At 43.5% G+C, this 13,349-nt stretch overlaps 1 protein-coding gene across 6 annotated transcripts in view; it reads right to left on the bottom strand.

The window, feature by feature from the left end:
* The window catches only part of ZSWIM5 (zinc finger SWIM-type containing 5), a 187,694-nt gene that overhangs the window by 41,223 nt on the left and 133,122 nt on the right, over positions 1 to 13,349 (bottom strand). For 5 of the 6 annotated variants that reach the window (XM_008265350.4, XM_051857847.2, XM_051857851.2 and 2 more), the window contains 2 exons: positions 6,377 to 6,556; positions 934 to 1,110 (listed from right to left, as the gene is read on the bottom strand). In XM_008265350.4, coding sequence (XP_008263572.4) covers positions 934 to 1,110; positions 6,377 to 6,556 — 357 coding nt within the window. The remainder of the gene's footprint in view (positions 1 to 933; positions 1,111 to 6,376; positions 6,557 to 13,349) is intronic. The other variant, XM_051857848.2, reaches the window with a different exon arrangement.

Here is a 13,349-nt window from a genome sequence, read left to right as displayed (position 1 = left end):
TACCTGTAAAATGTATATAAGAGTACCTATCTCCTTGTAAGTTGTCCTACAAAAGAAACTAATTATCAAGTTGTTTTAATTCACAACTTTGATCATTGATATGTACATTTTTTCACATGCTTGTTTAGCTTTTCTCCGAATGTGTTGGATTAGAGAAGAGGAAAGATTATCAGAGAACTTCAGGTAGTAACTGACAGTTTAGTAAGGCTTTTAAGAAAAAGGCACATCTTCAGATTTAGCAAGATCTTGAGAAAGACAAAAATATGAGGTGGGGATGGAGGCAAGGGAATTAGGAGAAGACAATGAAAATTTAAGTCATTTATTTCAAGACTCAGGAAACAAATATTTTAAAAAAGAACTTCTATTTTGGAATGGGCATCCTGTAATAAAGTCAAGGACAGACTGATAGGAAGTCAGTCAGGAACAGGTTTCAGAGGAGGATTTAAACTCAAGATGGAATGGATCTATCCTATTATTATGGGTAGTAGGAAGGAAGACAACTTGGTGACATGCAGATTGTGTCCTAGTCACTAGCAGAAAGTAACTTAGTTTCAAACTTAGTGCTTTTTTTTTTTTAAGCAAAAGATATAGTTTCAGAGTAGAATACAATGTCACTCAGTCATTGTGGACTGAGAGAGCCTGTGAACTGAAAACTAATGGTTTTATTAGTACTCTTTGAGATGTATTAAACTCCTTTCCCCTCCCAAAGCTTAGGGGACAGGATATGAATTCCTATTCAAGATTACTCTACCTGAGCTGAGAACATACGCACATGGCTTAGGCTTCAAATAAATACCCCGAGTCCCTAGTAAAGGTGCAAAAGGTCTGTGTGAAAACTGTACAGATTCTAGCTGGTGTTGCTAGTATCTGCGAGGATGTCAGGCCTGGTACAAGGTAAGGCCAGGCTCTGAAATAGAAGAGGGATAGACTTACCAAGCCACAGTGGCTGGCCTTGAGAATTAAAGAGTAGTCTGTCACTTTCCCGCTGGCAGACGGGAGCTGTATATTTATCGCTGTTGATTATTCGCTGTAGGTGGCTGTCCTGCCAATGTAATTCACGGCCCTCAATGGCTCTAGTGAACACTGTTCTTCTTGGTCTGGATAAGGAGTCTGGGGAAAGGAAAAAATGCAGCAATACATGATGGATCATTTTTTAAAAGATTTATTTATTTATTTTATTTTATTTGAAAGACAGAGTTACAGAGAGAGAAGGAGAAACAGAGAGAAAGAGAAAGAGAGAGAGAGAGATCCTCCCTTTTTTGGTTCACACCACAAATAGCCGCAACAACTGGGGCTGGGCCAGGCTGAAGCAAGGAGCCAGGAACTTCTTCAGGGTCTCCCATGTGGGTGCAGGGGTCCAAGGACTTGGGCCAACCTACATTGCCCTCACAGATGTATTAGCAGGGAGTTGGATTGGAAGTGGAGCAGCCAGGGCTTGCACTGGTGCTGATATGGGATGCCAGTGCTGCAGGCTGTTGCTTAACCCTCTGTGCTACAGCGTCCGCCCCTATGATGGATAATTTGAAGTTCTTTCAGTGGGTCTTCTTCAGGGTAGGTGGCTGGACAGAAGAATAGCATATGGGTAGCAAGAGCAACCACTCTGCTTTCTGTCTGGGTATCTCTTATGTTGCCTCCTCTTGGATAAACTTTTATTTTAAAAAACTATTTATTTGTAAGGCAGAGTAATAGAGAGAGGAAGAGACAGAGAGAAAGAGCTATCCATCCAAAATGGCAGCAACAGCCACGGCTGGGCTAAGCTGACGCCAAGATCCAGAAACTCCATCTGGGTCTCCCACATGGGTATCATGGACCCAAGTACTTGGGGCATCTTCTGTTGTATTCCCAGGTGCAATAGCAGGAAGATGGTTTGAAAACAAGGTAGCCAGCACGTGAACAGACACTTCAAAATGGGAAGCTGGTGTCACAAGTGGTTGCTTATCCCACTGAGACACAACACTGGTCCCCTTTCAGTGTATCTGTACTCTCTATGGGGAGAACTTTTCTGCATAGAGCCGTGGCTGCCTTCCTCCTTCTAAAGAAGACCAGGCCGGCGCCGCGGCTCACTAGGCTAATCCTCCGCCTAGCGGCGCCGGCACACCGGGTTCTAGTCCCGGTCGGGGCTCCGGATTCTGTCCCGGTTGCCCCTCTTCCAGGCCAGCCCTCTGCTGTGGCCAGGGAGTGCAGTGGAGGATGGCCCAGGTGCTTGGGCCCTGCACCCCATGGGAGACCAGGAAAAGCACCTGGCTCCTGGCTCCTGCCATCGGATCAGCGCGGTGCGCCGGCCGCAGCGCACCGGCCGCGGCGGCCATTGGAGGGTGAACCAACGGCAAAAAGGAAGACCTTTCTCTCTGTCTCTCTCTCTCTCACTGTCCACTCTGCCTGTCAAAAAATAAAAAAAAAAAAAAAAGAAGACCAATTTCTCCTGGGACCCAGAGTCACATGAAAGACAGGAGAGGCAGTGATACCCAGCTGCTCAATCATGATGATATGTAATACTTCCATAGAGGTCAGAGGTAGACAAAAGCAGCTACATAATTTCTCTAGCCAATCCATAACTTGTTTCATTTATAGCAGGATACTTTACAGTCTAAGTACCTTAAGGACTTTCACAAAATTCATATTAAAAGCTGAAAAAGACCTGAAGCCCTCTATATTCTAGGGCTATTTCTTATATAGAAAAGTTTCTAAAAAGATAACATTTGAAGAAAGATCTGTAGGAGCTCAGGGGCAAGCCTTATAGATAATTAAGAGGCAGGAGGAATAGCAAGTACCAAGTCCTGGGGGCAGGAATATATTTGGAGTGTTTCAGGACAGTGAGGAGGGCCACTATGGCTGGGATGGAATGAGCAAGCAGAAGAATCGTAGATGGAGCCAAAGAGATACTGGCAAGCCAGTCATGGAGGGCCTTGGAGGCCATGAGTGAAAGATGAATTTGAATGATATGAGAAACTATTGGTGGGCTGTGAAGGAATATGACGATACTTGCATTTTAAAAATACAACTCTGGCTGCAGTATTGAGAATAGATTATAAGGTGGAAGGGCAGAAGCAGGAGAAGGAGTTACATGGCCACAGCAATAATCTGTGAGATGACAGTAGCTGGCCAAAGTAGTTAAGTGGTGGAGATGATAAGTAGTTGGATTCTGGATATATTCTGGAGGTAAATGCTATCTAGGATTTGTTCATTGATTAGATCTGGGATGAGCAAGAAAGAGAATGAAGAATATGCTAAAGTTCTTTTGAAAAATCATTTATTTATTTGAAAGGCAGAGCAATAGAGAGAGGGAGGGAGAAAGAGAGAGGAACAGAGAGGAGGGGAGGGAGAAAGAGAGAGGGAAGGAGGGAGGAAGGGTGAGGGAGAGGGGGAGAGAGAGAGAGAGAGAGAAATCTTTCATCTACTGGTTCATCCCCCAAATAGCTGCAATAGCCAGGGCTCAGCCATGCTGAAACAAGGAACCAGAAACTCCATCCTGGTCTCTTACAAGGATGGCAGGTACCCAAGCACATAAGTCATCTTCCACTGCCTTCCTAGGTACATTAACAGGAAGCTGGATCAGAAGTGGTTGAGACAGAATTGAACTGGCACTCCAATATAGGATGCCAGCCTTACAAATGGCAGCTTAACTCAGTGTGCCACAATGCCAGCCCTTAAGGTTTTTACAGACAGAGTTGCCATATATAGACAGACAGGAAAGACTGCAGGAAGAATAAGTTTGGGTGGGACTTGAGGGTAAGAAATTCTGCTAAGATCCTTATTAATACATATAAGTAGAAATAAAAAAAAAAAGCAGTTAAATACACAAGGATGGAGTTGAGAGGAAAGGTCTGAGCAAGATAGATACATCTGGGAGTTGTTAGAACAGATAATTATTGAAACAACTCAAACAGTACAATCTCCAAAGGAGTAGGGAAAGAATCTCAGCCTGATGACTAAAGCCATGGGAATAACAGCATTTTTAGGTAGGGAAGTGGGGAAGATAGTATATTTAGAAGGAGGGGTCAATGAATTAAGGTGAATCAAGAGAGAGTAGTGTTTTGGAAATCAAATGACAAAGGTGCTTCAAGGAGAGAGTGATCAATATGTTAAAAATTACTGATAGGGGCCGGCATCGCAGCTCACTTGCGGCGCCAGTACCCCGGGTTCTAGTCCTGGATGGGGTGCCAGGTTCTGTCCCTGTTGTTCCTCTTCCAGTCCAGCTCTCTGCTGTGGCCTGGGAAGGCAGTGGAGGATAGCCCAAGTGCGTGGGCTCCTGCACCCGCATGGGAAACCAGGAAGAAGCACCTGGCTCCTGGCTTCAGATCGGCGCAGCGCGCCGGCTATGGTGGCCATTTAGGGGGTGAACCAACGGAAGGAAGACCTTTCTCTCTCTCTCTCTCTCTCTCTCTCACTGTCTAACTCTGCCTGTCAAAAAAAAAAAAAAATTACTGATAGGTCAAGTAAGATTACAACTGAGAATTAAGCACAAGATTAGGCAATGGTTAGCATCAGTAACCAGAACAAGAGCTGTTTCAGTACTTTCAGTGGGAATGAAAGCCTGACTGGAATAAATACACTGGATAAGATTAGAGGAAATGGAGACTAAATAAATACTATTGTTTTGAATAATTTGTCTTAATTCTACCACCTAGTTCTACCACCTAAGAGACCAGTAGCTAGAGAGGCATGTGAAATCACAAGAGTGTTTTCATCGGAAAAAAAAATGAAATCCTATTGTTTGCAACAAAATAGATAAAACTGGAAAACATGATACTCAGTGAAATAAGCCAGTCCCAAAAGGACAAATACCATATGTTCTCCCTGATCTGTCATAACTAATACAGTACCTAAAATGTAATTGACAGAAGTGAAATTGACACTTTGAGTTGCAATGACTTTGAACAGCCCTTGTCCTGACTGTGAGGAACATTTTTTTTCATACTATTTGTTGAACTCTTAGTATAGAGTTAATTTTATGTGTAAAAAGTTAATTGAAAATAGTTCTTAGGGCCGGTGCCATGGTGCACTAGGTTAATCCTCTGCCTGGGGTGCTGGCATCCCATATGGATGTTGGTTCGAGACCTGGCTGCTCCTCCTCTGGTCCAGCCCTCTGCTGTGGCCCTGGAAGGCAGTGGAGGATGGCTCAGGTGCAGGCCTGCCTGACCCACGTGGGAGACCAGGAGGAGGCACTTGGCTCCTGGCTTTGGATTGGCGTAGCTCCGGCCATTGCAGCCATTTTGGGGAGTGAACCAACAGAGGGAAGACCTTTCTCTCTGTCTCTCTCTCTCACTATCTGTCTGTCTCTGTCTCTCACTATCTCTCTACCTGTCAAATAAATAAATAAAATCGTAAAAAAAAAAAAAAAAAAAAGAAAATACGGCCAGCGCCACGGCTCACTTGGCTAATCCTCCACCTGTGGCACTGGTACCCTGGGTTCTAGTCCCAGTTGGGGCCCGGATTCTGTCCCAGTTGCCCCTCTTCCAGTCCAGCTTTCTGCTGTGGCCCGGGAGTGCAGTGGAGGATGGCCCAAGTCCTTGGGCCCTGCACCCGCATGGGAGACCAGGAGAAGCTCCTGGCTTTGGATCAGCACAGCACTGGCCATAGCAGCCATTAGGGGAGTGAACCAACAGAAGGAAGACTTTTCTCTCTGTCTCTCCCTCTCACTGTAACTCTCTCTGTCTCTCTCTCTTACTAACTCTGCCTGGCAAAAAAAAAAAAAAAAAAAAAAAAAGATTTTATTTATCTATTTGACAGAGTTACAGAGAGAGGGAGAGACAGAGAGAAAGGTCTTCCTTCCGTTGGTTCACTCCCCAAATGGTCACCACAGCCAAAGATGTGCAAAGCCAGGAGCTAGGTGCTTCTTCCCCGTCTCCCACACAGGTGCAGGGGCCCAAGGACTTCTTCTACTTGGGCCATCTTCTACTGCTTTCCCAGGCCATAGCAGAGAGCTGGATCGGAAGTGGAACAGCTGGGTCTCAAACTGGCTCCCATATGGGATGCTGGCGCTTCAGGCCAGGGCGTTATCCACTGCATCACAGCACCAGCCCCAGGATACTTTTTAAAGTTGTTTTTGGTAGGCTTTCTATCCCTCCCTTGAGTTAGGTCTTCTGAGCAAAAACCAACCCCAACTTAGGCCAAGATCTTTTAGGCTTTATAAAGAACCTGAAGTGTAAAGAATCATCATGCCAGGCACTGTTAAGACACTCCAGAAGGGGGAAGAGGACAGCATCCCAATGTCAAAGACAAAAGCTTATCCTGATAGTTTGGCATTTCAAGATGAACAAAAAGACAGACTTCTTATTTAGGATGACAATCCTGACATCCAAAAAGCTGACATCCAAAAAAAAACCCACCTTTTGAAGTTCCAGGCACTAAGAGTCTAAAAGGATACTTGGCTCACCTGAGCTGTGATTAGCATTCTGGGGAAGTGCATTGGTGATGTTGGGCAGCTCGTGTCCATAGTTCCCATCCTCCAGAGGACAGACATCCAGGTCGCTCCATTTCTGCAGCTGCTGTAGCCAACAGGATTTTTCCTCCAGTTTGCAGTGGGGATTTAAAATTATGCACACCCATAAAGCCCCTGGAAAATAAAGCAACCCACATTCTTGACATCTCTCCTTTGATTATGTAAGCCTTAATGTTTCAGTTTCAATTTTAGGTGGTAGAGAAAGAGTCCAAATTAAAAAAAAAATTAGGTAAGATTTTCAGAACCAGCTTATTTTTCCATCCTAAAGCTTCCTTAAAGCAGAGAGATTATTTTGATATCCGGATGTGAGTGCCTGTAATGTGAGACAAGGCAGCTTTAGGCTTGAATTCTGAACTCAAATCTGCAGTTTAATAAGAATTTACTGAGAGCCTTCAAAAGCTCTGTGCTGGTGAATAAGATACTATTGCTACCTTGATGAGCTATCTAGTAAGGGAGACAGATGAATAAACATAATGCTATTTGAATATATTAAGTGTTAAGGTATGTTTAGGGTATAATATCAGCCTAGAGGAAGGGCATTTAGTACAAGGATGGGATTGAAAGGGAGGTGCTTAGAAAATGTTTCATATTTTGTCTAGTTGGAATTCCTGACCTTCAATTATGTCAACTGTAAGACTGAGATAATAAAAACACCTACTCTGTAGGAATACTGAGAATTAAATGAAATAACATTTGTAAAGGGTTTAGTATATTACCTACCACATAGTAGAATCTTGGTATTCTCTTTTTCCAAGGAAAATGATGATTTGGACTTGGATTTGAACTGGTAGTCACCTTGTGATCAAACCATTACTTTCATGGAGCAGGCATTTGGACTAGCAGTTAAAATGCCAGAGTCCCACATCAGAGTGCCAGAGTTTGATATCTGCTTCCTGCTAATGCTGGCTCTAAGAGGTCACAGTGAAACTGGGAAGACCAAGGGAGGCAGCTGTGATGGCTCAGTGATTACGTTCTTACTACCAACATGAGAGATCTGGATTAAGTTCCCAGCTCTTGGCTTCATCCAGCCCAACCTAGGTCATTGCGGGCGTTTCGGGAGTGAACCAGCAGATGGGAGCTCGCTCGCTCTCTCTGTCTCTCTCAAACCAACAAAAAAATCACACATAAAAAAAAAAAAAAAAAAAAAAAAAACACCAAAACAGGCATTGTGGCATGGTGAGATAAGCCACATATTATATTGTAAGTCTGAGTCCCTGCTGCTTTTTTCCCAATCCAGCATTCCTGATAATGCACCTGGGAAAGCAGCAGCTGATGGCTCAAGTGCTTGGGTTCCTAACTCTCATCTGAGAGATCTAGACTTCACTGCTGGCTTCAGCCTGGCCTAGCCCTGACATTTATAGCTATTTAGGGAGTAAACCAGTGGATCAAAGCTCTCTCTCTCCCTCTGTCCTCCCTGTCTCTGACACCTTATCTTTCAAATAAATAAATATATTAATCTTTTTAAAAAGTCAAAACCCATCACTTTCTTGGAGTTTCTGTTACTGTGGCAGAGTATCACATTCCATATAATCAATGAGTTCTGTTTCTTTGATCACATCACCCTCTTTTTCAAGGAAATCTGCTTCTTTTTCTTCAGGGTTGCCTATGTGACTGTGCCAGATAATTTCTAACCTCAACTTAGCAATAAAAGTGGTGGTAGTGCTTAATTTAAACATCTTTTGGGATGGAGCTATATCCATGGATGGAGGTACATTCAGATACTACTTAAAGTCTCTCAAAATCAAATAGAAAAGTTTTAAAAGGCCATTTTAGCCTCCATTTCAGATATTAACTGAAAATGATTCATTTTTATTGGTTCAACTTTTAAAATGTACCACAAAAAAGAAACAATACTATGTAATAATGGTTTTTAAGGGGATTATAGTATTAGTAACATTTATTTTAGTTTTAAGTAATTGTATTTATTTATTTGAAAGGCAGAGAGAGAGAGAGAGAGAGAGATCTTCCCTCTACTGTTTCACTCCTCAAATGCTTACAACAGCTAGGCCTGGGCCAGGATGAGGCCAAGAACTCAGAATTCAATCCAGGTTTCCCACATGAGTGGCAGGGACCCAAGTACTCAAGCCATTACCTGCTGCCTCCCAGGGTGTACATTAACAGGAAGCTGGATTTAATGTGGAACTGCCAGTGTCCCGAGCAGCATCTTAGCCACTGTGCTAAAAGCCTGCTCTTATTATTACAGTTGAAGAAGTGTACTTTTGGTGCCGGTGCTGTGGTGTAGCGGGTAAAGCTGCTGCCTGCAGTGCCGGCATCCCATATTGGTGCCGGTTTGAGTCTTGGCTGCTCCACTTCCGATCCAGCTATCTGTAATGGCCTGGGAAAGCATTAGAAGATGGCCGTCCTTGGGCCCTTGCACCTGAATGAGAGCCGGAAGACACTCCTAGCTCCTGCCTTTGGATCTGCTGTGGCCAATTGGGGAATGAACCAGTGGATGGAAGACCTCTCTCTTTCTGCCTCTCATTCTCTCTCTGTGTAACTCTGACTTTCAAATAAATAAATAAATAAATCAAGAATATAAAAGTGAACTTTTTACTTATAGTGAAGAAAAAGATTTTCATATTTAACATTCCCAAGTAGAAAAGAAGAGCAAAAAGAGGCCATTAAATTTGGCAAATAGAATTCTTGGTGACCTTGGAAATGGTAAAATCAGTAGGATAACAGGAATAGAAAACAGATTGGGTGAGTTGAGAAAGGCTCAAAGAAACAAAATGCTGAGCCAGTGTTTGGCACAGAGGTTAAGCTGCTACTTGAGATATCCACATCACATACTGGAGTGTCTGGGTTCAAGTCCCAGCTCTATTTCTGCCTCTAGGTACTTGGATCCCACTTATCCACATGGGAGACTTGGATTCAGTTCTAGGTTCTTAGCTTTAGCCTGGCCCAGCCCTGGCTATGGTGGGCATTTGAGTGAACCAGCAGATGGAACATCTCTGTCTCTGTCTCTCTTGTCTCTCTGCCTTTCAAAAAAAAAAAAAAAAAAGTAAAACAGAAAGATACCATAAAATAATAATAAAAAAGAATGTGTTACTCTAGTCATGTAGGAGTTTCTATTTTCCAGTTATATAGATATTAAAAAGATTTCCTAGAAAGCAAGTACAAATAATTTCACCAGCAAGTTAAAAATGAGTTTTCTGTGTTATTAATTATGTCAAGAATTTGTTTCAAAACACCCTGAGACTATCACATTTCTTTTTTTTAAAAAAATATTTATTTATTTATTTGAAAGAGTTACACAGAGAAAGGAGAAGCAGAGAGAGAGGGAGGTCTTCTGTCTGATGGTTCACTCCCCAGATGGCTGCTCCAGCCAGAGCTGTGCTGATCCGAAGCCAGGAGCCACGAGCTTAACCCAGGTCTCCCACGCCTGTGCAGGGCCCAAGGATATTTGCCATCCTCCACTGCTTTCCCAGGCCACAGCAGAGAGCTGGACTGGAAGCGGAGTAGCCGGGACTAGAACTGACACCCATATGGGATGCTAGTACTTTAGGCCAGGGCATTAACCTGCTGTGCCACAGTGCTGGCCCCAGAGACTATCACATTTCTAAGAAAGAGTCTAAGCAAAAAATTCTGCAGTTGCCTACAAATAGCAGCATTCATGGACTGCTAAAAGCATTCAAAAGCCTATTTTTTGCAAGTTAAAAAAAAGTATCAAGAATGCTAAGCTATGCTATTATAGAAGTTAAAATTATATATAATTTGTATATGTTTAATATAACTATCACTGATTTATTCTTCTCAGTTAAGCATTAGTACTTTATATATATTGTCTCATTCAATTCTCCCACTCTAAGGATCAGCAGGGCTTGGTTTTACTGTAGAAAACAGAAAATGGGGAATCAAGGATGATCTGGTATTTTTTCTTCTTAAGCAACCTGATATATCATGATGGTGTGTACTGTGCTGGGGCCAATAAGAATAATTCAGACTTTGGCAGGAAAATTAAGGTTCTTTGATGGTTATACTAAGCTGGAGATTTTTTTTAAAGTTTTTTTTTTTTTTTGAAAGTCAGAACTACACAGAGAGAGAAGGAGAGGCAGACAGAGAGAGGTCTTCTATCCGCTGGTTCACCCCTCATTTGGCCGCAATGGCCCGAGCTGCACTGATCTGAAGCCAGGAGCCAGGAGCTTCTTCTGAGTCTCCCATGCGGGTGCAGGGGTCCAAGGACTTGGGCCATCTTCTACTGCTTTCCAAGGCCATAGCAGCCCGGACTCGAACTGGTGCCCATATGGGTTGCTGGCACTGCAGGCAGCACCTTTACTGGCTATGCCATAGCACCAGCCCCAAGATATTTTTTTTTTTCAGAAATGGTGTGCAGCAGAACACAGCCTGGAGTTCAATGGAAAGGTCAAGGCTAGAGACATAAATCTGTCTTACCTGCACGTGGGTGGTATTTAAAACCATGTGACTGAATATAATCACTTAGAGAATGCAGACAGTGAAATGGGTGCTGTGAGGTACTCTATATTTAGAAGAGTTGAAGACAGGCCAATTAGCCTTGTAAGGGAAATCGAGATAAAGTAGTCAGGAATCAGGAAACCAGGTATCAGAGAAACCAGCAGAACAAATTTCAAGAAGAGTATGGTTAATTTTATTAAGAACTCCTAAAAGGTTAAGAAAGATGAAAACTGAGAAGAGACCATTGTATCTAGCAACATGGAAGTCACTAGTGGTTTTTATGAGTTACTTCCGTAGAGTACCTATGAGCAATGGAAACTGCACTGGACTGGGTTCAAAAATGAATGGAGGCGAGCAAATGGAAAAGTGACTGTAGGTAACTTTTTTGAGAAGTGTTGCTTTGGAGGGGAAAAGAGAAATGAAGTAACAGTTGGAGGAGGGCAGTTGGAGATCAAAGGAACTTTTTTCAAACGTTCAAGATTGCAAACATTACAGCATATTTGCATCCTGGTGGGAATGATCCAGTATCGAGAAAAAAATTAATGATATGGGGTCAGTGCTGTGGCGTAGTGGGTAAAGCCACCACCTGCAGTGCCAGCATCCCATATGGGTGCCGGGTCAAGACCTGGCTGCTCCACTTCCCATCCAGCTCTCTGCTATGGCTTGGGAAAGCAGCAGAAGATGGTCCAAGTCCTTGGGCCCCTCAACCTATGTGGGAGACCCAGAAGAAGCTCCAAGGCTCCGGCCATTACAGCCAATTGGGGAGTGAACCAGTGGATGGAAGAGATCTCTCTCTCTCTCTCTCTGCCTCTCCTTCTCTCTCTGTGTAACTTTGACTTTCAAATAAATAAATAAATCTTTAAAAAAATTAATGATACTATAGAAAAGAGATAAGTATAAGAGGAAAGCTCTTAGAAGAGGAGACAGGATAGAACCCAGAGCAAATATGTAAGAACTGACCTTCTATGGGAACAGAGACACTGTACAGATTTTAAGAAGACAAAGATTATGTATATAGAAATGGAGAGGTTAACAGATTTGTAGATGAGGAAATTTCATGTCTGATTGCTTCTATTCTCTCTAGCTCAGGAACTGAATGTAGTGAATCTGTTTCTCTTTGCTATATTTGTAGTTCCTACAAATTCTACCTAGGCCCTCCCCAGGTGAACAGGTCTTTTGACTGGTAAGGAGCTCTTAAAGTCATTAAGGAGGCATAAATGCACTGTGCTCTAGCACTGACCCAACAAGGGCTTCCTTTAGGGAAGCATTTCTCAAAAGTGTGGTCTTGGGATCAGCAGCATCAGCATCTCTTTTTTTCTTTCTTTCTTTCTTTTTTTTTTTTTTTTTTTTTGGACAGGCAGAGTGGATAGTGAGAGAGAGAGAGACAGAGAGAAAGGTCTTCCTTTACCGTTGCTTCACCCTCCAATGGCCGCTGTGGCTGGCGCGCTATGGCCGGTGCACTGTGCCAATCTGAAGCCAGGAGCCAGGTGCTTCTCCTGGTCTCCCATGGGGTGCAGGGCCCAAGCATTTGGGCCATCCTCCACTGCACTCCCTGGCCACAGCAGAGAGCTGGCCTGGAAGAGGGGCAACTGGGACAGAATCCGGCGCCCCAACTGGGACTAGAACCCGGAGTGCTGGTGCCGCAGGCGGAGGATTAGCCTATTGAGCCTTGGCGCTGGCAGCATCAGCATCTCTTATGAATTTGTTAGAAATGCAAACTCTCAGGCCCCATCCAAACCTACTGAATCAGAAACTGTGATCTGTTTAAACAGATACTCCAGGTGATTCTGAAAAGTTTGAGAACCAGTATCTTAGAATGATGAGGATTTCTTGGAAGGCTGATAGCCCAACTTCTTAGATATGACAATGTCAGAAGAAAGAGCTTTTAATAATGAACTCAAGTATATGACAAAAACTTTAAAAGTACTGGGAGCTTGGGGCCTGGCGCTGTGGCTCACTTGGCTAATCATCCACCTGCGGTGCTGGCATCCCATATGGGCACCTGGTTCTAGTCCCGGTTGCTCCTCTTCCAGTCCAGCTTTCTGCTGTGGCCCAGGAGGGCAGTGGAGGATGACCCAAGTGCTTGGGCTCCTGCACCCGCATGGGAGACTAGGAGGAAGTGCCTGGCTCCTGGCTTCGGATCAGCGCAGCGCCGGCCATAGTGGCCATTTGGGGGGTGAACCAATGAAAGGAAGACCTTTCTCTCTGTCTCTGTCTCTGTCTGTAACTCTACCTGTCAAATAAATAAATAAAAAATCTTTAAAAAAAAAAGTACTGGGAGCCAGCTCTGTTTACTCACTCTCATCTACTTTTATCCCAAAGGCACAGCATAATTTAGTGACTGGTACAGAAATTACTCCAAGACATTCATGCTGCAGATGAAACTGACTGAAGAAGGCTAACTTCAAATTCTTAAGGAGTACGCAATTTAAAAAAAAAAGATAAAACAAGACAGAATTGAGGGAGATGTTACTGGGGATGTTTGACTTAGAGT

This window comes from Oryctolagus cuniculus, chromosome 7, assembly GCF_964237555.1.
Source record: "Oryctolagus cuniculus chromosome 7, mOryCun1.1, whole genome shotgun sequence".
In the NCBI taxonomy this organism is placed as follows: domain Eukaryota; kingdom Metazoa; phylum Chordata; class Mammalia; order Lagomorpha; family Leporidae; genus Oryctolagus; species Oryctolagus cuniculus.
This window is presented reverse-complemented; position numbering and strand designations above follow the sequence as displayed.